Raw genomic sequence first — 23,247 nt, forward strand, 5'->3', positions numbered from 1 at the left:
ATTATATAATTAATTATAACATCATTATATAATGTATTTATAATACATTTTGCTTCGGCTAAAAATCTTCCAACATCTCTGACATACTTGTATTGTTGTCATTTGTGTCTTGATATTTGCATCTTTCTCAACAGGGGACTTGGTGTATAATGCGAGTGATGCAGAGGGGTATTGTTACACAGCTTACTGTGAAGCCTCTTGTGCAATCAAGAAAGAGGGTCACGCATGTCCCACAACCCCTGCCCCTCCCACCACCACCTCAATGACCACGCCAGAAAGAGAATTGACCACCACATCTGTCCCCACCACATCTGTCCCCACTACCCTTTCTGGAGACTGCACCAATGTCAACCCTCCCAGAAAGGTACAATGCTTGTGCAACGCAATACTTTATCTCTCAAGCTGTAAGCATATTGAGGTTTTGCAAAGTAGCCTGTTTTCCTCTGCTTCCCTTCATTATTTACTGGTACTGGTTTTATTTTAAACCTATTTTAACTCCTTAAAACGACTTTTACCACCAGTTAATATCTATACTAAGCATAACAAAATATTTTAGTGTAGCTCTAAGTGGTCATAATAGGCTCTATGCACAGCAGCCATATTGGGAATGAATTGGGCCCCTTCCTTACTTCCTTCACAGGTGTTACCAATGATACTAATTAAGGCTCTGTTCCATTTAGTGTGGCATAGTGGTTGTCTTATTTTCAAGGACCCCCATAACTTACACACCCACCATAATGGGCCATTTGGGAACCAAAATGGAGTGTTTCTAGTGAGCCAACATGCACAATGTCAGCACCCTGACAACTGGTCAGAATGGAACAGAGCCTTCATTAGTATCATTGGTAACACCTGTGAAGGAAGTAAGAAGAGGTCCAATTTCTTTCCAATATGGCTGCTGTGCATAGAGCCTATTTACGAGACTGTAGTCATCAAATTTCAGAGACAACAGCTACAGTCACCCCAAGCTAATAATAAGTCCATTACATCATTGGGTCTTCAACACAGGGTCCAGGACCCCCAGGGGGTCCTCAGAACTACTGTAGCAGAGCTGCCAAATGCCTGTGTGTTATGCCTGTGTGTTTTTTCTGCTTTCTTTCTTTCTTCTGAAAAATGTTGAAGACCCCTGATTTGAAGGGGTTCATACTGCTATATAAAAATACTCTGTAACAAGTAAAAGTCCGGAATTCAAAATGTACTTGCTTAAAAGTACAAAAGTATTGGCATCAAAATGTACTTAATGTACCAAAAGTAAAAGTACTCATTATGCAGAATGTTCCATTTTAAGTTTTTAAATGTATAAACATCTTTTGAAAATAGGAGATCTACAAGCTCACAGCGCGTTGCTTTACAGCGCGTTGTGAGCTTGCAGATTTTTCAAATGGACGAAATGTATATAGGGCTGAAGCGGGTAATGTATGTTTTTTAATAATCAAAATCTACTAAGTAACTAGTAACTAGTAAGTTTTCAAATAATTGCAGTGGAGTAAAAGTACAATATTTGCCTCTGTGATGTAAAATAGGAGTAGAAGTATAAGCAGGGGCGGACTGGCCATTTGGCGTACCGGGCAAATGCCCGGTGGGCCGCTGGGCCAGTGGGCCACTGCCCCCCCCCCCCCCCCCCCCCCCCCCCCCCCCAAAAAAAAGACCAAAATGCCAGGGCTGAATTTTGGTCCCAGTCCGGCCCTGAGTATAAGTATTGGAAATTGGAAAATACTCGAATAAAGTACAAATACCTCAACATTGTACTTAAGTATTGAGTTGAGTACATGTGCTTTGTTAGTTTCCACCACTGAGAACTTCCTTGTGTACCCTGTGTCAGTAACTGTTTCATCAATGCTGCTGTAGAACGGAGAGTCTTGGAAGGTTAATGACAACTGCACCACAGCCACCTGTGTGGACGGTCATATCACCACCACGGCTCACGCGTGCCCCACGGCCGAGCCCCCCGTCTGCGCCAACAGCCGCCCGCCGCTCAAGGTTTATGACGCCAGTGGATGCTGCTTCCAATACCAGTGTGAATGTAAGCTATCGATCACAATTGATGCTGATGCGTTACGACCGGGAACGCATCTGTGTCATATTTACCAGGTTGCAAAACCTGGTCTACATCTACTCTCGATAGTCCTGACTTTCTTTGCTAGTCCTGACTTTTGCGTGACCTTTTCCTCATTGGCTGGTCCTTTAGCTAATGAGGGCTCAATGTCCTCTCAGAATATGGGATCTAAAGACGACCCACAATACTGTGTTCGGCCACTGTATGTAACTCTATGGTAAGTGGCGCACTGGCGCTGTTGCTCAATGTCCTCTCAGAACATGGGATCTAAAAACGTTGCCATGTTTAGTGAGAGAAATAAGCAACCATATGGGATCTAAAAATGTTGCCATGTTTAGTGAGAGAAATAAGCAACCTGGTATAATATGACTGTGTCATATCATGTTTTTAATTTCTTTGGGCTAATCAAAAACAGCAGATATACAAGCTCATAGCCGCGCTATTTGCTTGTAGATCTGCTGTTTTTGAAAAATGAGTGCAAATCTTTGAATACATATACATTTTTAAAGTGAGCATTTGTAACTCAAATCTTTGCTTCTGGGGGGGTCCCTGGAACAAAACATTTTGAGATGGGGTCCGCGGCCAAATACGTATCTAAAAAGGTTGCTAGATCAATGGTGCTCCAACTTTTCCATGTCAAGGACCCCCTAAAATTATATGTATTTGGCCGCGGGCCCCCATCTCAAAATATGCTGTTCCAGGGACCCCCAGAAGCAAAAAAAATGTTTGCTTTAAAACACAAATGTTCACAATTTCCCTCCAAAATAGCAGATCTACAGTACAAGCTCTTGGTACACAGTGTTAATTCAATGGATTCTGATCTTTCTACAGGTGTGTGCAGTAGCTGGAGTGGCTCCCACTTTGTGACGTTCGATGGGACCACTTACACCTTCGCGGACGAGTGTTCTTACTACCTGGTGAAAGAGCTCATTCCTAAATACAACCTGAGCATTGTCCTGAACAACCACTACTTCAGCGGCCCGCCAGGCAGTGACTTCTATCCGCAGGCTCTGGTCATTCACTACTCGTCCTACTCTATCGTCCTCACTCAGATCCAGAGCTCTGGCAAGACCAGCTTCGCGGTGAGCGATCGTTTGAGTTGGAAAGTAGACAGTGGTGGGAAAAGTACTCAAATGTTTTACTTAAGTAAAAGTATCAATACTGCAATGTAGAAGTACTCTGTTACAAGTAAATGTCCGGAATTAAAAATGTAGTTGAGTAAAAGTACAAAAGTATTGGTATCAAAATGTACTTAAAGTACCAAAAGTAAAAGTGCTAAAATGTTTGAAAATAGCAGATCTACAAGCTCACAACGCATTGCGATGCGACGCGTTGTGAGCTTGTAGATCTGCTATTGTCGAATAGCCTATGTATAAAATAGGGCTAAAGTGGTTCATTTATGTTTTATTATATAATAATTTATATCTGCAAAGTTGCTAGTAACTAAAGTCTTCAAATAAGTGGAGTAAAAGTACAATATTTGCCTCTGAGATGTAGTGGAATAGAAGTAAAAGTATTGAAAATTGGAAATACTCCAGTAAAGTAATGATATTGTAGATCAGCTATTTTCTCATATTATTTTCTTATATTATTCGACAATTTTGCCAATGTTTGACCAGTTTTTATAGCGTAGTTTGTTGGTTACTTTTGACAGATATTTTTTCATTTAATTTTTTTTTCTCCTTCTTTTTCTTTAGGTATTACAATTCCTTAAATTGTCACTTTACTGTCATCTGGAGACCCCACCTCCCCAAAAAAACAAAACAAAAAGTAATGTAGGGACCCCAACTCTAATGTATCATTGTTTACCTATTGGTTCCTTTCTAGGTGTACATTGACGGTAAACGCATCTACCCGGCATACAGCAACTCTGCCCTGAGTCTGAGCAGCACGGACATGGCGGTCACCTTGGAGATCCCAGCGCTGAAGGTCCTGGTGGTCTACAGGAACAACTCCTTCAGCATCGACCTGCCTTACACCCTGTTCGGTGGCAGGACCGAGGGCCAGTGCGGTGAGTTTAGGACTGGCAACTAACTATCCATTTATTGTCTTAGCAATGATTTTATCGATTTACTTTTTTGATTTACCCTTTAAGACCGGGGAAAGAATCGGTGTCATTTTAGATTTCTTTGGCTTTCAAACATAGCAGATATACAAGCTCATAGTGCAGCACCTAGTGCCATGCTAGATCTGCTATATTTGAAAAATCTGTGAAAATGTGTGCAAATCTTTGAATATATATATACGTTTTAAAGCGAACATTTTAACTCCAATCTGTGCTTCTGGGGGGTCCCTGGAACAACATATTTTGAGATGGGGCTCCGCGGCCAAATTCATATCATTTTGGGGGTCTTGACATGAAAAAGTAGGAGCACCACTGATATAGCAACATACAAGTTTTTTCAAAAAACTGTTTGTAGAATATATATTCAAAGATTTGCACAAATGTTCACGATTAAAAAAAATAGCCAAATAAATCTTAAAATGACACAGATGCATTCCCAGTCTTAATGGGTTAATAGATTTTTCTTTTCTTTTCTTGATTTCTTTTAACGTATCAACGAATCATCTGAAAAACATCATCATCGTCATCGATTTGTTTTTATTTGATTAGTCTGATTAACCACATAAACCCTATTTAATGTATTTTTTTTCACAAGAAAATATCTATTTTCAATATCTAAATATTTTGTCTTTAAAATCATTTGATTATTACATTTTGTTGTATCATTGATTAAATCGGTTAGTTTGATCAGCTGTTGCACCCCTTGAGGCATCGTTTTTCTAACTTCTAACCTAAATGTAATCTCTTCCTATTCACGCTGTTTTGTTTATTTTTTATATAGCATAATGCTATTGTCTGTCTTCATCATTTAAGCTCTTCCTATTTACACTGTGCCTGCATTTGTTAAAGTAATACTAGGTAACTTAGAAAAAAAATCTAAAGTTAAATTGTATATCTTTTGTGAGTGGCAAATGTTTCACAACACCCACTCCATGAATCTCACCCCCGAAAGCCTTTTATAAACATATTTCTATTGAAAGTGGACAGGGACGTCTTTCGCGCGAAAATGACGTCATCCGGACGGAAACGGAAACGAAAATACACCGGTTTCCTGTCTGTCCAGGAACTACCGCGCTAGTAACAAAAAGGAATATCACGCTGTTTTTAAGACATTATAAGATTTGAAGATGGAAAAACAACAGCAAAAGAAAGCACAGCTCACGGTAACTAAAGCTCCACTGGCTAAGAAAAACGATCCGTAGATAGTATAAATCAATTAAAATAACTTTTTCACCGCCTTCTGGTGAAAACGAATGGAATTCTGGGTAATGCAGGACTCAGCTATAGGCCTGCAATGACGGTAGTGACCAGCAGAGGCTGCTAAAAATCGGGCAGAGTGCTTTGGACGTCATGTCCAGACAGTGGTGAAGAACATACTCAAATACTGTACTTAAGTAAAATGTTCAGGTACTTTCACTTTACTGGAGTATTTCCTATTTTATATATTTTTACTTTTACACCACATCTCAGAATATTTTTCTAATAATTAAAAAGTACAATATTTGCCTCTGAGATGTAGTGCAGTAGAAGTATACATAGGTTTCCGCGCAACGTCATCACAGAGTAGAATGCGCAATCTGCGCATGCCCGGTGTAGAACGAACCCGGAAGCGCCCTTCACTCTGTTGTTGTGTTCGAGAGTTAGATAGGCATAATGCTGCTATTATAGGCATAATAGGCATACTGCTGCTATATACAAATAAAGGACAAACAGATCCAACTTCCGACAAATCATTTTTAATTGAGTAAACAAGATATTACAAACTGCATAATTTAATCTACTTTCATTAAACCCGGTTAAGACCATTTCTTTTATGAATGTACATTTGACCAGAGCTGCTGCGGGTAATAGCGCCCTCTATAGGCTCACCCCTCCACTGCGCGCGCAGCATCCTCTCATGTTTACAAACAGGAAACCCGTCTATTGGAAATTGGAAATACTCCAATAAAGTACCTCAAAATTGTACTCAAGTACAGTACATGAGTAAATGTACTTAGTGACTTTCCACCACTGGTTCTAGCCCCCTGAGGTTGTAAATGTTCTACTCTCTGCCCTGTCCCACCAGGTACCTGTGACAACCAGCAGTCCAACGACTGCCGCGGGCCCAACGGACACGTGGGCAGCTGCTCCTCTACTGCCGCCAAGTGGCTGGTCCCCGGCACGCCCTGCGTGACCCCGACAAGCCAGCCCCCCACCACCACCACCCCCAGCCCACACTTCACCACCCCCCCCTCACCCCCCACTACCGCCCAGCCTGTCTGTCCCATATGCACGATCCTAGAGGGCAGGTAGGACTAATGGAGAAGAAAAAAAAAATGTCGTTATTTATGTGGGATGCAGTGGTGGGAAGTAACTAAGTACATTTACTCCAAGTACTGTACTTAAGTAGAATGTTGAGGTACTTTTACTTTACTGGAGTATTTCCAATTGTCTATACTTTTACTTCTACTCCACTACATTTCAGAGGCAAATATTGTACTTTTACTCCACTACAATTATTCGAAAACTTTAGTTACTAGTTACTTTGCAGATATAAATTATTACATTATAAAACATACATTAACCACTTTGGCCCTAGGCTATTTGAAAAGAGCAGATCTACAAGCTCACAACGTGTCGCATCGCGATTCGCGACGCGTTGTGAGCTTGTAGATCTGCTATTTTCAAACATTTTAGTACTTTTCCTTTCGGTACTTTATGTACATTTGGATAGCTATACTTTTGCACCTTTACTCAAATAATGTTTTAATTCCGAACATTTACTTGTAACAGAGTACTTCTAGATTGTAGTATTGATACTTTTACTTGAGTAAAACATCTGAGTACTTTTTCCACCACTGGTGGGATGTAGTCATTTTTCTAAAGAAAGAAGGAGGGAAAAAAGCGGTGGCGTCAATCTTTCTTTACTAGTGTTCCCCCGCTACAATGTGTGTTACACTGTTTTAAGCAGATGACAATACATTTACTTAGGGTTATAGCATCATGAGTATGAATGACTTCCTAATACAGTGCTTTAAGTGTTGTGTATTTTCGATCCCAAGAGCGGGCATTTAATACCAGTTTCCTAGAAAAGGCAGCTTAAAAAGGAAGAAGTCCAGGGTCCAGGTTTCAGGTCAAGCATCTTTTATTTCAGCCTGACTGGCCACTGCCATTGGTCTGATAAGCAGCGCGCAGTCACAAGTAAGAACAAAGCATATATACTCAGTTTGAATCTTGCACCAAGAGGTGGGGCCAGGTGGTTCAAGCCCACCCCCACACATCATGTATTCTGACAGGGAAGTTGTCGGGCCGAGTCCCCGCCTACATCCTGGTATCGCACATTTAGCAGTTATTACAGTGTAACAATCTTGTACTTAATTCTATTTATCAAACTTTACGTTTACACAAAGGCTGGTATAGTAATTCTTGTTCAACATCTCTTCAGCTTTAGAATGAATCCACACACTTTATACTTCATGGTTTCAAACAGCAGTTAGAAATAATACATCAATAAAAGCAGCATTTACTCCAGAATGAATCTTTTCCTTAATAACATTTCTCTTTGTTAACAGCACAAGTCATAGTTATCAGACTTTATTAATTTCAACCATAGCATATGTTTTCACACAGAATGAATAACCTTTAGGAATAACTTTGTTCATTTCAACCACAAACTGCAATCATCTTGACCTGGTTTTCATCACTACCCATTTGTTGTCTGTGGCCAGCTGCCTCCTCACCAGGGAACAATGGGATCTTGATTCATTCAAATTAAGACAAAATAATGGCTTGGTCCCTTGTTTTGGGTTCACACTTAAGACTGGTAACTTCTGCTCCAGAACAAAAAGGCAAGAACTTCAAGGTGTGACTGATTAAATCAGACTTCACATAAACATTCCTCTGTCTTCAAATCTCCTCCTGCTAGCTCTCTGACTTAGGCCCACTTATATTCGTCTCAAAGTCAACCACAGTTCTATGTTTACCAATAAGATGAAATATCGTGATTATATCATGTTCCTGTGTTTGAAAGTTTACTTCATAAGCACATTATAAGTATGTTTGTAATGCATTATAGACATAGAGGAAGCTATAGTGTTTATGTCTGGGTGGCTGATTTATATAGGCTCTATTCACAGCAGCCATATTGTGAAGACATTCACAGGTGTTCCCAATGATACTAATGAAGGCTCTGTTCCATTCTGGTCAAACAGAGTCAGGGTGCTGATATTGCATGTTGGCTCACTGGAAACACTCTGCTACACCAGTGGGTCTAAAGTTGGGGTCCAGGGACCCTCATGGGCTTCCAAATGGCCCCTTACGGGTGTGTAGCTCTCAGAGTTATGGGGGTCGTGGAAATCACTGTGCTACACTAAATGGAACAGAGCCTTCATTAGTATAATTGGTAACACCTGTGAAGGAAGTGATAATATGGCTGCTGTGCATAGAGCCTATTGGCAATTGTTTGAATTGAAAATATACAGCATGCTAGTTTCTAGATTTAACCGATGTTATGAACATGGGATAAATGGTTCATAACCAATATCAGACCCTGATCATTTCCACACCTTTTCCCCCCCGGCAGTGTGTTTGAGCCGTGCCACGCGGTGGTCTCTCCAGCGCCCTACGTGGCGGCCTGCAAGAGCGACGCGTGCGGAAACAACACCTGCTCTAGTCTGGAGGCGTACGCTAGCGAGTGTTCCAATAAAGGAGTCTGTATCAACTGGAGGAACTCCACCAATGGACAGTGTGGTGAGGAATATGTTACGCATTATTATTTTTATTTCAACCCATTAAGACCGGGAACGCATACTGTGTCATTTTCTGATTTCTTTGGCTATTAAAAAAGAATAGCAGATATACAAGCTCATAGTGCTATGAGCTTGTAGATATGCTATTTTTTTTAAAGAAACCGTGAAAATGTGTGCAAATCTTTGAATACATATATATACATTTTAAACTCACATCTTTGCTTCTGGGGGTCCCTGGAACAAAATATATTGAGATGGGGGGGTCCGTGGACAAATACATATCATTTCGGGTGGTCCTTGACATGAAAAAGAGTTTGAGAAGCACTGATATTATAGCAACATAAGTTTTTTTTTCCCAAAAAAACTGTTAGGGTTTAGAAGACATTTGTAGAATCCGCAGAATCAAAGATTTGACTAAAAGATGTTCGCTTAAAAAAAGATATACATATTCTTAAGACTTGCACACATTTCACATTTTCACGATTTAAAAAAACTAGAGGTTTGGGCCGCTTAGTCCCAACCTCCCAACCTCCCAACCTCACAACCCACCTGCTGTCAAATAGAAAGCCTTTCTTGAGGTCAAAAGGTAGTAACAAAAAGGAATCTCACGCTGTTTTTAAGACATTATAAGATTTGAAGATGGAAAAACAACAGCAAAAGAAAGCACAGCTCACGGTAACTAAAGCTCCACTGACACAATACTATCTACGGATCGAAGAGAAACGATCCGTAGATAGTATAAAACAATTAAAAGAACGCTTTTTGAAACTCAGTGACCACAAAGGAACCAGGGAGACCCCCATTTCGTACTTGGAACCAAATGAACCAATAAGGGTCCATTTGTACACTCAAATTTACATTCAATGTTTGTGCTGAAAGTCTGCATTCTGCAATTGCAGAACTGAACTGTTTCCGTGGAGTTCTTGACCCTACATTGAACAATGAACATACAGTAGATAGTCATCAGTGGTGTAAAGTGACTAAGTACATTTACTCAAGTACTGTTCTTTGAGGTACTTTTACTTTACTGGAGTATTTCCAATTGTCTATATTTTTACTTTTACTCCACTACATCTCAGAGGTAAATATTGTACTTTTACTCCACTACAATGATTTGAAAACTTTAGTTACTAGTTACTTTGCAGATATAAATTGCTACATTATAAAACATACATTAACCACTTTAGCCATATTTTATACCTAGGTTATTTGAAAATAGCCGATCTACAAGCTCACAAAGTGTCGCATTGTGACGCGCTGTGAGCATGTAGATCTGCTATTTTCAAACATTTTAGTACTTTTACTTTTGGTACTTTAAGTATATTTTGATGCTAATACGTTTTTATGCTGTGGTATTGTTACTGATACAGTATTTTTATACTGTGGTATTGGTACTTTTACTTAAGTAAAATATCTGAGTACTTCTTCCACCACTGGATGTCATGATATACGATACAGTACATTATGATATTATGCTGCAACATGTGACAGAAGGGTCCCAGCAAGAGTGAGAGGGAAGATGTATAAGACAGTAGTGCGGTGCCATGCCGTATGGCTTGGAAACGGTGGCACTGACGAAAAGACAGGAGTTGGAGCTGGAGTTGGCATAATTGAGGATGCTGCGATTCTCATTAGGAGTGACAAGGAAGGACATGGATCAGAAATGACTACATTAGAGGATCGGGTTAGAAGGTTTGGGGATCAAACAAGAGTGGTGAGGTGGTGTACATGTGCAGTGGAGGGATGAGGGGTACATTGGGAGGTGGATGCTGAAGATGGAACCCTGACATAAATTGCCCAGTTTGGGGACATACTAATAAACTTGACCTTGACCTTCAGGCAAGCGGAGAAGAGGAAGACCAAAGGTGAGGTTTGGAAATACTGTAAGACCCTGATGGGAATTAGCCACAAGAAGAAGAAGACTGTAACATGCATTATTGAGCTATGTCAAATTGCATGTGTATGTACAGTATGCACAGTATGTACAGTATGTACACAGTGCACATTTCATGTCTCTTTTCCTGTCAACAGAGCACACGTGCAGCGACAACAAGGTGTACATGTCCTGTGGTCCAGCTGTAGAGCCGACATGCAATTCCAGGTAAAGCACCATTAGTATTCAGTACATACAGTACTGTACACTACTACTGTCATCTCAACCTCAAATATCCACTAATGTATTTAACCATAGATACCCAGTTTCACTGGTTTGGAGCTCTGTTGCTTAATTGGTTCTATGCACGGCAGCCACATTGGACAGAAATTGGGCCTCTTCCTTACCTTCTTTCATAGGTGTTACCAATAGGCTCTATGCACAGCAGCCATATTATCACTTCCTTCACAGGTGTTACCAATGACTAATGAAGGCTCTGTTCCATTTAGTCTAGCACAGTGGTTTCCACGACCCCCATAACTCTGAGAGTGTACAAATGGAACCAAATGGACCCTTACGGGTCCATTTGGTTCCATTTGTACACTCTCAGAGTTACACACCTGTAAGGGGCCATTTGGAAGCCCATGAGGGTCCCTGGACCCCAACTGTAGACCCACTGGTGTAACAGAGTGTTTCCAGTGAGCCAACATGCACAATATCAGCACCCTGACTCTGTTTGACCAGAATGGAACAGAGCCTTCATTAGTATCATTGGTAACACCTGTGAATGTCTTCACAATATGGCTGCTGTGAATAGAGCCTATAATACTAATGAAGGCTCTGTTCCATTCTGGTCAAACAGAGTCAGGGTGCTGACGTTGTGCATGTTGGCTCTCTGGGAACACTCTGCCACTCTGCTACGACGTGTGGTCCAGAGACCCTCACGGTTCCTTGAGGGGGTTCCAAATGGCCCCTTATGGGTGTGTAACCAGTGTGCAAATGGAACCATTTACGGGTCCATTTGGTTCCATTTGTACACTCTCAATTATGGAGGTCCTTCAAATTAAAAAAGTTTGAGAACAAAGTTTGCTACACTAAATGAAGCCTTCAGTAGTATCATTGGTAACACCTGTGAAGAAGGTAAGGAAGAGGCCCAATTTCTTTCCAATATGGCTGCTTGTGCATGTTAACCCATTAAAAACAGGAACACATCTGTTTTAGATTTCTTTGGGCTATTCAAAAATAGCAGATTTACAAGCTCATGGCGCTCTATGAGCTTGTAGATCTGCATTTTTGGGGGAAAATGGTGGAAAATGTGTGCAAATCTTTGTATTTATATTTTTAAAGGGAACATTTGTAACTCAAAATCTGTGCTTCTGGGGATTCACAAATGCCTTCTAAATCCTACAGTTTTTGAAAAACGTATGTTTCTATATCAGTGTCTCAAAAATGTTAATGTTTTTTCACCCCGCTTTCACCTTCGCTTTAAAAAATATATATCCAAAGATTTGCAGATAGCAGATCTACAAGCTCATAGCGCGACACCATGAGCTTGTATATCTGCTATTATCGAATAGCCAAAGAAATCTAAAAATGACAAAGATGCGTCCCCGGATTCAATGGGTTTTCAGCAAAATGATAATGTCCATTACACTCAGGTACAATAAGAAGTTCACCAGCCCGTCCAACACCAAGGAGGGATGCTTCTGTCCAGCGGGCACCACCCTGTTCAGCAGCGTCTACGACACCTGTGTCAAGTCCTGTGGTGAGAGGACGTCCCTTCTTCATGTACTGTAGATACGTTTATTATAAAACACATTGCAAAGACCAGAGCCCTTCACATAGATGTTCATAACACATTATAAAGACCAGATCCCTTCACAACAGCATAGATGTTTATAACACATTATAAAGACCAGATTCCTTCACAACGACATAGATGTTTATAACTCATTATAAAGACCAGATCCCTTCCCAACGACATAGATGTTTATAACTCATTATAAAGACCAGATCCCTTCACAACGACATAGATGTTTATAACACATAGAGACCAGATCCTAACTTTTTACCAACTATTCAGAAAACATTAATTTGTGTTTGATTTATTGTTTCAGACTGTGTTGGACCTGATGGTAAACCCAAGCAGGTAAGAGACAAACTCTCTCTCTCTCTCTCTCTCTCTCTCTCTCTCTCTCTCTCTCTCTCTCTCTCTCTCTCTCTCTCTCTCACCTCGTAGTGTTTGTGTCTTTTGTTTAGTTTTTAATGGGGTTTTTGGGGTTGACTAAGCGATGTTAAAATGTCTCATGTCCCATTTAGCCAGGTGACTCATGGACCAGCGCCTGTCAGCAGTGTGTGTGTGACAGTGACTCCATGGGGGTGCAGTGTGAGCCTCTGCCCTGCCCGACGTTGCCCGACGTCACCTGTGGCAAGCCTGGACAACACCTGGTCAACAAGACCGATCGCTGCTGCACCGTACTGTCCTGTGGTACGTCTATCTATCCTATATTAAAGGAGCAGTTCAAAGAGTCTCCTACTGGGTCTCCTATTGACCGATCATCCGGTCATCAAAGTATCGGCTCCGGAATGCGACAAAAACAAACACATATCCATGAATTCAAGGCTTCATGTAATTGATAGAAAATAAGTAATTTTTGGGGTGAACTACTCTTTTAACACATCGGGTGCCAGCATTTTTTCATAACAACTTACCGTGGGTGCCAGCATTCTCCCCATTGACTGCGCTTTGCTGTTTACAAGCAAATCCGTGCGTTAAAAGCAAATCCACGCAAAAAAAAGCATCGATTCATGTTGTGCCATGAGCCTGGCTACAGACTGGAACCATAACATTCCCCTTGCGGGTTACAACGGGGGGGGGGGGATCGCGCATCGCGCATGACCGTTTTTCCCCACAGGAAACAGATTCGGAGATATAGGCGTTTCAAAGTAGGAAATAGACAGGAAGCGGATGGGGAAAATAAAAGTGTTTCCGGTGAGCGATCTGGCACTTCCTTCGCAGGATTACAATGGGTGCTCCCAGAGCTGCTCTAGCCCCGCCCGTGCGGAGAAAAACGAAAAAAACAAAAAGACTGAAATCACGGTTCAGACCGTGAACGGCACCGAAGCTTCGGAACCGCCACTATGTAAACACACGGTTCAGACCGTGTTTGGCACCCGATGTGTTAAAATTGGCTAATGGGAGGGGGGGCTGGCCGGCCGGCCGGCCGGCTGACCTTTGACCACGACCACGGCCACGTCACTATGACAACATAACCATAAACAAACCACACGTCAGCTCAATATATGAGCCCATAGGGAAGTAAAACATACTCTCTCGCCATGCCTTTCGGCCTGGCGGAGACAATAACAGAAATTAACGTGGATTATAGTTGGCAATGAAGAAGGATTACACACATCTAGAACGTGGATTTATTTTGTATTTATAAACTGTCCAATGAGCATTGGCTGGGATTATACATCACAACCACGAAGGCTACATTTAGGTAAGAAAATATGGAACTAGTCTTGTTTAACGCTGGAAATTGTAGCCTAGTCATGACGTTGGCAATCAATTTTGCGTTCGGGTATTTCGGGGACTCGGGTTACGTACGGGTTCGGTTCTGGTATGTCACGGTTCTATACGGGTCGGGGTCCGACAGCTCTCGGTACTGTTCGGGTCCCGAACTCAGATTTCTAATAATGGCCCGGGTCCATTCGGTTCCGGGTAATATTTTCGCGGGTCCATTCGGGTATCGGTCCTTCATATTGGACTATAGGCCGGGTCCATTCGGTTCCGGGTAATTTTTTCACGGGTCCATTTGGGTACGGGTCTTTATATTTGACCCGTGAAGACCTCTACCCTGGAGCATAGGAGTAACACTGTAAATGTACAACCAGGAACTGCCTGGTTCGTATAACCCTGGAGGAGAGGAGACACACTTTAACTTTTTAAAACATACTTTTATGGCTCACAACATGTCACAATGGGAAAAAAAATCACACCCTGTGTGAAGGAAGCGGTGCCTTTGGGGCGGGGCTTAACTCATTTCAGTTCGTCCCTATTGGTGGTCTGAGTCCACTTACCAAATTTGTACTTGGTAGCATGCTGCAAACTGGATAAATGGCTGTTTAAAGCCCAGCCAATGGCCAGACAGAGGGGGCGAGGCTTAAGTAATTACAGTTCGTCCCTATTGGTGGTTTTAGTTCATGTACAAAATTTGTACTCCGTAGCATGCTGCGAACTTGAGTAATGGCTGTTTAAAGGCCAGCCAATGGGAAGACAGAGGGGGCGGGGCTTCAGCAATTCATGCTCATCCCTATTGGTGGTCTAAGTCCACATACCAAATTTGGACTTGGTGGCATGCTGCAAACTGGAGTTATAGCTGTTTAAAATCCCGTGCTCATCCCGTGCTCATACGGACGGACGGACATAACATACGCTGGGGGTCCCTGGACCCCCCTTTGATAACCAGTGGCACGTGTGACCAATGAGAGGAGAGATGGCATAGGCAATCTCCAAGTCCGTGTGTGTGTGTGTGTGTGTGTGTTTGTGTGTGTGTGTGTGTGTGTGTGTGTGTGTGTGTGTGTGTGTGTGTGTGTGTGTGTGTGTGTGTGTGTGTGTGTGTGTGTGTGTGTGTGTGTGTGTGTGTGTGTGTGTGCGTGTGTTTGTATGTGTTGCTTCTTTGCCGTGCTCATCCCGTGCTCATACGGACATAACATACGGACGGACGCTCAATCGGACAAAGTCAAATGTAGAGCGGTTGGCACCGCTAAAAAGAAAGATTATGAATAATTTTAACACAACAAATCTTCTCTTAACGGGGTCCCTGGCACACAATGTTTTCAGATGGTATACGTGACCAAATAGATATAAATATGGGGGTTTGAGAACCACTGTTCTAATGCTCCTCCTGCCCCTCTCCCCACAGAGTGTGACGTCAGTCTGTGCCCCACCGCCCCTCCTTCGTCACAGTGTCAACCAGGCTTCCAGCTCAATGTCACCGTGGCCAATGGCAGCTGCTGTCCCCTCTACAAGTGTGGTATGTACTATGTACTGAATGTCCCCTCTACCAGTGTGGTATGTACTGGCACTCAGTGGTGGAAAGTAACTAAGTACATGTATTCAATTACTGTACTTGAGCACATACTTGTACTCAAGTACTGTACTTTTTCACTGTACTTTACTTACTGTAATTTCCAGTATTCGATATTTTTACTCCACTATCTCAGAGGCAAACATTGTCCTTTTTTTCTACTTCTCAAGGCCGATACCGATAACTGATAATAAATACAAATATATATTTAAAAAATCATAAATATATGTTTTCAAATGTATATGAATCTGTAGTATTAGCACACCTTATGGTAAGAAATACTAGTTGTGGGCAAAGGTGGATTTAACATCAACCAAAATGCAATAATAATATTAGGCTTGTCATTGAGAAAGGAAAATAAAGTTATCTTTTTGAGGAGAAGTGGAACCTTAGAAGTCACTTTAAGTTTAGCATGAGGGAGAGGGTCTACCCTCTTCAGGGGATTACTTGATATCTCTAGGCTACAGAAAACATTCAGTTGGCTATTAAACATACACAAGACACAGACGATAAACAACCGGTTACTTACAGCTGCCATTAATTAGTGCTTTTGATTTCCTGTGTGAGCGAGCCATCGTTGACCTGCTAATGTTACACAGCTGATTGGCAATATGCGTTAAACGCAACTGAAAGATCACTCACAATCGGAGCTATTATTCATGTTATCGGTTTTATCGGGATGACGTCATAATTCCTGATATCGGACCGATAATTATCAGGCCGATACTTATCGTGCACCACTAATATATATATATATATACTTCACTGACCTTTAATACAAGTTGATCTTATAAACTACACTAAGCAGTCCTTAAGGTTAGTGTTCACCGGTTAACCAGTGCTTGTCTCCTTGTCTCTCCAGTTCCTAAAGGTGTGTGTGTCTACAGAGGCATTGAATATCCGGTAAGAAGCTTAACTAACTGTATCCTGCCTAACAAAACATTTAAACTAAACACACTTCTCATCAGATAAACAGAAACTGGTTTTAAGGGTTGTTTGTTGTAATCTAGTATTTCCTGTAATTCCCCCCCCCCAGCCGGGATCTAAGATTCCTTCGGACACGAATGTCAGAAGTAGAAGTGTTCTGACACAATGTCTGAACTGTGACTGTACGGACAAGATAGGCTCAGATGGACTGTACACTACCACCTGTACACCTGTTGAATGCAACACTACCTGTGCAGAGGTACGCAACACACACACACACACACACACACACACACACACACACACACACACACACACACACACACACACACACACACACACACACACACACAAGTGCTCACATTTTTTACTTGAGTAAGAGTATCATTACCTCAATGTAGAAATACTCTGTTACAAGTCAAAGGCCTGTGTTCAAAATGTTACTTGAGTAAAAGTACAAAAGTATTGGTATCAAAATATAAAGTAAACCAAAAAGTACTGCAAAGGAAATATTTCATACCACAATAGCAGGTTTGTGGTCAGATCGATCATTCTCACCCCTCCTCTCCCTCATCGTATGAGCACATTTGCGTCCATTAATGACCAGCTTCCGAGGAACAGGGCTCGTGTTGTGTGTGGCAGCAAGGCTTGCAAATGTCTGGACTTTGTAAACTTAACATTTTAATTGTTTCTCCTCCCCTCGAGGGTTATACGTACCAGGCATAGACTGTATAAAAGAGATGGACAAAGCCAGACCGCTGGTTTCTACAGACCGAAAATGAAGCTGATTGTTCAGGAATTTGAAATCCGCCATCTCTAATATAAGCCCAAAAGCACATCGGTAACGGGAACCGGAAAACAATCCCCAAAGAATGCTATTGGTTGGGTAGCTTGTCAATCAAGACCGGGGGCGGGGAATGAATGCTATTGGTTGTGTAGCTTGTCAATCAAATCATCCCGCCCCTACTAGAGAATAGCCTACTTTATCATATTCATAATTTAGCAAAACGCATATCATGATGTTTGAAAGGAGACTTTAAACTAGCGACTAGAAGCATATAGAATTTATGATTTTTTTTATTAATGTAAGAAAATCTAGTCTAAAGTTTGTCAAAAACCCATCAACTTGCGTTAAAATAAATGCTTTCTGACACCCGCAGGGGTAAAACACGTAAAACAGCGCCAAACAGGCCATTCATATGAACTGTCTCACTTCCGTATTGGCCTCATTGTAAATATGTCAGGCTGGCCCCTTGGTACCAGGCAGTTCCTTGGTTGTACATTTACAGTGTTAGTCCTATGCTCCAGGGTAGAGGTCTTCACGGGTCAAATATAAAGACCTGTACCCAAATGGACCCGTGAAAAAATTACCCGGAACCGAATGGACCCGGCCTATAATCCAATATGAAGGACCGATACCCGAATGGACCCGCGAAAATTTTACCCGGAACCGAATGGACCCGGGCCATTATTAGAAATCTGAGTTCGGGAACCGAACAGTACCGAGAGCTGTCGGACCCTGACCCGTATAGAACCGTGACATACCAGAACCGAACCCGTACATAACCCCATTAATAAGCGCTGTAGTCTTTCACTGGTAGTGAAACACTAAACAGGATTATTATTTCATGTCAACATTCAAGTACAACTATCAGAAGATGTAACTCAGGTAAAGTAATGCGTCACTCTGCAAGTTTAACTAAGTTTTCCACTTGTCCAAAATTGTTTCTGATACAGAGCCTTGGGTCAAGAGAGACGATCATCAACTCTAATACAGACATAAAGATTTTTTTGGTCATCCTATTCTTGTTAATATATCGCCATTTAGGTCAATGACATTATGTAGTGATATGATAATATAAATAGCAGCCAGTCATTGACTGCGTCACTGCCAGTCAACTGTCTTCTGAGCGACCCCCCTCCCTCCCTCGCCCGGGTCCACTCGGGTATTATGGAACCATCCATTTCACAGTCGGAGCCCGAGACCCCCCCGCTCACCGGGTCCACTCGGGTATTAGTGGAACCGTCCATTTCACAGTCCGAACCCCGAGACCCGAGACAAACTGTAACGGTTCCGACCCGGACACGGAGTCACTTCTTGTGAATGGACCCGTGACCGAGCCGGGTACGTGTCGGAATCCGGGTATTTTGGGTTACATGCTTAACCCGAAGACCTCTACTCCAGGGTTATACGTACCAGGCAGCAGAGCATTTGAGCGGAGCGACACGATTTTGACGTGAGCGCGGAGCTGGTTTATAAAAAGGTTGGAGCGCTACTCAGAACGAGGACCGCCTCCCGCTCCAAGCCGCCCTCGCGGGGGCCGCGCAATGAATATTTGAGCATGCCCGGTCGCACGGACTCAGAGACACACAGACATCCAGCAGTGCACAGCGCACCGAGATTCATTAGAATTTCTACTTTCTTTTTCTTTTCTTTTCTTTACTGTTGAGCGACCCGATTTGAGCGGAGCATGGAGCGAGAGGTGCGCAAATCAACGTGAGCGAGGAGCGACGGGGAGCGGAGTGCGGGGGGAGTCGACGTGAGCAAATAGCGAGCGTGAAACCAGCCCCCTGGAGCGCCGAGCGGCATTTCCACCCGCTCCGCTCACGTGCTCTGCCAGGCAGTTCCTGGTTGTACATTTACAGTGTTTCTCCTATGCTCCAGGGTTATACGTACCAGACAGTTCCTGGTTGTACATTTACAGTGTTTCTCCTATGCTCCAGGGTTATACGTACCAGACAGTTCCTGGTCAGTGTTGTGGTTCATGTGTCCAGACCAGCTGCGTCATCACCCTGACTGATGGAACTACACACACTCTACAGGTTGGTGGCTGATGAATGAATGAATGAATGAATGAATGGATGGATGGATGGATGGATGGATGGATGGATGGATGGATAATGATGAATGAGTCTGCTTATGATGTACATGCTCCTTGAAGGCAACACTAGACCAGTGTATTGTGCGTTATGTGTCAAATGTGAATGATTTATATTTTGAATTGCGATTGTTATACTATAGTATATGTTATGTTATATGATATTATAACTTGTTAAGTTGTGTTATAGTTAATTTTATTGAATTTTATTATACCATTATAAATCATGGCAGGACCTTTCACATACAAAAAGGTTAAAGACATGTTTTTATCACTTGTTGGTCCAGGTGAATGAGACTTGGTCGCCCCCTGGTGTTACGTGTGTGAAGTACTCCTGTGTGCTCACCAATGGAAAGCCAACTACCAAGGAAACACAAACCACCTGCCCTCCATTCAACCCCCTGGACTGTCAGCCTGTCAGTACACACACACACACACACACACACACACACACACACACACACACACACACACACACACACACACACACACACACACACACACACACACACACACACACACACACACACACACACACACACACCTAGTATTGTTTGATGGATTAATGGAGCAGATTGCCTTACCGCTTACCTGATACACTGTAACTATAAACCTTATTCACTCACTTGTCTGTATTTACGACAGACAATGACATAATTTTACTTGTGTGTAATGGTTGTTATGTATGATGTTAATTGTGTGTCAGATGTGATGCAAACATGTATCAGATGTGATGCAACATGTATCAGATGTGATGCAACATGTATCAGATGTGATGCAACATGTATCATTGTGATGCAACATGTATCAGATGTGATGCAACATGTATCAGATGTGATGCGACATGTATCAGATGTGATGCGACATGTATCAAATGTGATGCAACATGTATCATATGTGATGCAACATGTATCATATGTGATGCAACATGTATCAGATGTGATGCGACATGTATCAGATGTGATGCGACATGTATCAAATGTGATGCGACATGTATCAGATGTGATGCAACATGTATCAAATGTGATGCAACATGTATCAGATGTGATGCGACATGTATCAGATGTGATGCGACATGTATCAGATGTGATGCGACATGTATCAAATGTGATGCGACATGTATCAGATGTGATGCGACATGTATCAAATGTGATGCGACATGTATCAGATGTGATGCGACATGTATCAGATGTGATGTGACATGTATCAAATGTGATTACGAGTGAGCTGTCCTCTCACAGGGAACTGAGACCACTGATGCCAGCGGCTGCTGCAAGTCCTGTAAGTATTTAGTGAACACACACACACACACACACACGCACGCGCGCGCGCACACACACACACACACACACACACACACACACACTTCATATGAGCTTCTGAAACAAAAACAACCACCACTAAATATGGACGATATCTCTGCTGTCCGGCAGAAACCGTTTATGTCCAAAATATTAACTTTGCTGGAAATGAAAAAAATAAACCTGTTTTTAGAACAACACAATTCTGCCTCATCATAGTTGGTATGGTGACTTTCATTGGTTCAATATTAGTAAAACCCACACACAGACATAAAGGGTGTTCAATAGCACTTAATTATAAAAATAAAAATAAATGCCCCACAGGTACAATGGAGTGTTGGCATTGTATGACCTTCGTTACAAGCATCCTAAGCATGGCGAACTGTGTGTTTCAGGTAAGGTTCGCAGTGTGTGTGAGGTGCAGAAGAAGCAGACGGTCATTGAGAAGAATGGATGTAAGAGCCCGCAGCCCCTCGACATCTCCTACTGTGCAGGACAGTGTGGCAGTGCTTCCATGTGAGTCTGATCCGTCTGACCTGGATATGACGACCATGGACACATACCTTGGTCATTTGTTCTTGTGTTTTTGTTAATAGGCTAGTTTTTCTTGACCACAGACATTTAAAAAAAAATGGAAATAGAATGTTATTTAGACAGAGGTTAGGTTCATTGTTTACCTGGTGTCCTTTAATTTCAATGTACATATTTTTCTATTTATTATTAATACTTTATATCTTGTTCTACCCCAGATTTGAACCTGGGTCTCCTGTGCAAGTGCAGTTTTTTAGTTTGTGTCAAAACAGAAAGCGGACCGTGTAAAAGGTTGTGTCCAACTTAGGCACACAATCTAATTGTCTCAATAGAAGAGCAGGAGACCAAACCACCCCAATTGTACAAGTTATATTGTATTAACATACTCTACCTTACAGCTAAAATTACATTTCATTCCCTAAACAAGTTACATAATACAGCTTTAATTGTAGTAGACCAGTGGTTCTCAACAGTGGTGTAAAGTAACTAAGTACAATTACTGTACTTAAGTACAATTTTGAGGTACTTTTACTTTACCAGAGTATTTCCAATTGTCTATACTTTTACTTCTCTCTCTACTCCACTACATCTCAGAGGCAAATATTGTACTTTTACTACACTACAATTATTTGAACATTTTAGTTAATAGTTACTTTGTAGATATAAATAAAATATATTACATTATAAAACATACATTAACCACTTTAGCCCTATTTTATAACTAAGCTATTAGAAAATAGCAGATATACAAGCTCACAACGCGTCGCATCGCGACACGTTGTGAGCTTGTAGATCTGCTAATTTCTAACATTTTAGTACTTTTACTTCTGGTACTTTAAGTACATTTTGATTACCTTGGCGTGTGCTTGCAGGTACTCGGCAGCGGCCAATCAGATGATGCACCAGTGTGAGTGCTGTCAGGAAGTGAGCACCAGCCAGAAGGATGTGCAACTGACGTGCGCCGACGGCTCCGTCACCACCACGACCTACGTCACCGTGGAGTCGTGCGGGTGCCGCCTGTCTGAGTGCGTTCCCGCTGGGGTCACACCCGCCCCGCCCGCCGCCGCTCAACGACAGCGTCGCAGGAGACGCTGAGGCGTGCATGCCACCAATACGGACTGATCACTGGATGAAAAAACGGGATTGAAGCCTAACGGACACGGTGCAACAGAATGAATGTGTTTATTCATGTCATATTTATAACCCAACCAATGTGTATAACCCAACCAATGTATAACCCAACCCAATGTACTCAAACAGCAACTGGCAGCACTTTGTCCTCTGTGTATGACTGCTGTGTTTGCCATAGTGTGATTGTACTTAACCATCTCTCTATAGTTGATGCTAGTGCTAGTAAATAAAACCAACTTGCGCAACCTGAAACCTTGTGTCTGTAACGTTGTACTGCTCTCCACCATGGACCAAGTGACTATTAGCGCTGGTGTTTGTGAATTTGATGCTGCATACCAGACATGTCCAAAGTCTGTGTCACATTTTGGCTACACTGCCATTTGAACAAAAGACAATTTATTGGACTGTATAGCAATGCAGTGCATGAGTGTGAAAAAGACTGAATAGTTTTTGTTATGTTCACACAGCACAGATGATTTACTTATATTTGACTACACGGCCAGCAAAAGACTATTGATATTGCACTGAAGATAAATACAATTGTTGCAATGCGATGCATTTGTTTGTGACTTTGTTATGGTCCGATGGTACTGTACTGTATGACAGGGGATGTAGTCGGCCCTGAGGCATTTTCATATTTTCAAATATGACCCCCTTTGGGAGA

General features: G+C 42.0%; 1 protein-coding gene across 2 annotated transcripts in view; it reads left to right on the forward strand.

The window, feature by feature from the left end:
• The window catches only part of LOC311047696 (uncharacterized protein), a 79,336-nt gene extending 56,501 nt beyond the window's left edge, over positions 1 to 22,835 (forward strand). The window contains exons 31-48 of one of the 2 annotated variants that reach the window (XM_084060496.1): positions 135 to 364; positions 1,849 to 2,023; positions 2,888 to 3,138; positions 3,884 to 4,067; positions 6,187 to 6,409; positions 8,683 to 8,849; positions 10,880 to 10,949; positions 12,380 to 12,486; positions 12,839 to 12,870; positions 13,041 to 13,209; positions 15,650 to 15,760; positions 16,677 to 16,717; positions 16,851 to 17,000; positions 19,466 to 19,564; positions 19,908 to 20,036; positions 20,862 to 20,901; positions 21,317 to 21,437; positions 22,325 to 22,835. In XM_084060496.1, the coding sequence (XP_083916622.1) occupies positions 135 to 364; positions 1,849 to 2,023; positions 2,888 to 3,138; positions 3,884 to 4,067; positions 6,187 to 6,409; positions 8,683 to 8,849; positions 10,880 to 10,949; positions 12,380 to 12,486; positions 12,839 to 12,870; positions 13,041 to 13,209; positions 15,650 to 15,760; positions 16,677 to 16,717; positions 16,851 to 17,000; positions 19,466 to 19,564; positions 19,908 to 20,036; positions 20,862 to 20,901; positions 21,317 to 21,437; positions 22,325 to 22,547 (2,522 nt within the window). In that variant the 3' untranslated portion in view covers positions 22,548 to 22,835. Of the gene's footprint in view, positions 1 to 134; positions 365 to 1,848; positions 2,024 to 2,887; positions 3,139 to 3,883; positions 4,068 to 6,186; positions 6,410 to 8,682; positions 8,850 to 10,879; positions 10,950 to 12,379; positions 12,487 to 12,838; positions 12,871 to 13,040; positions 13,210 to 15,649; positions 15,761 to 16,676; positions 16,718 to 16,850; positions 17,001 to 18,926; positions 19,382 to 19,465; positions 19,565 to 19,907; positions 20,037 to 20,861; positions 20,902 to 21,316; positions 21,438 to 22,324 lie in introns of those variants that run through there. The other variant, XM_084060497.1, reaches the window with a different exon arrangement.
• The last annotated feature ends 412 nt before the right edge of the window (positions 22,836 to 23,247 follow it).

This window comes from Gymnoscopelus microlampas (genome assembly GCF_963454915.1).
Source record: "Gymnoscopelus microlampas genome assembly, chromosome: 6".
NCBI classification, from domain to species: domain Eukaryota; kingdom Metazoa; phylum Chordata; class Actinopteri; order Myctophiformes; family Myctophidae; genus Gymnoscopelus; species Gymnoscopelus microlampas.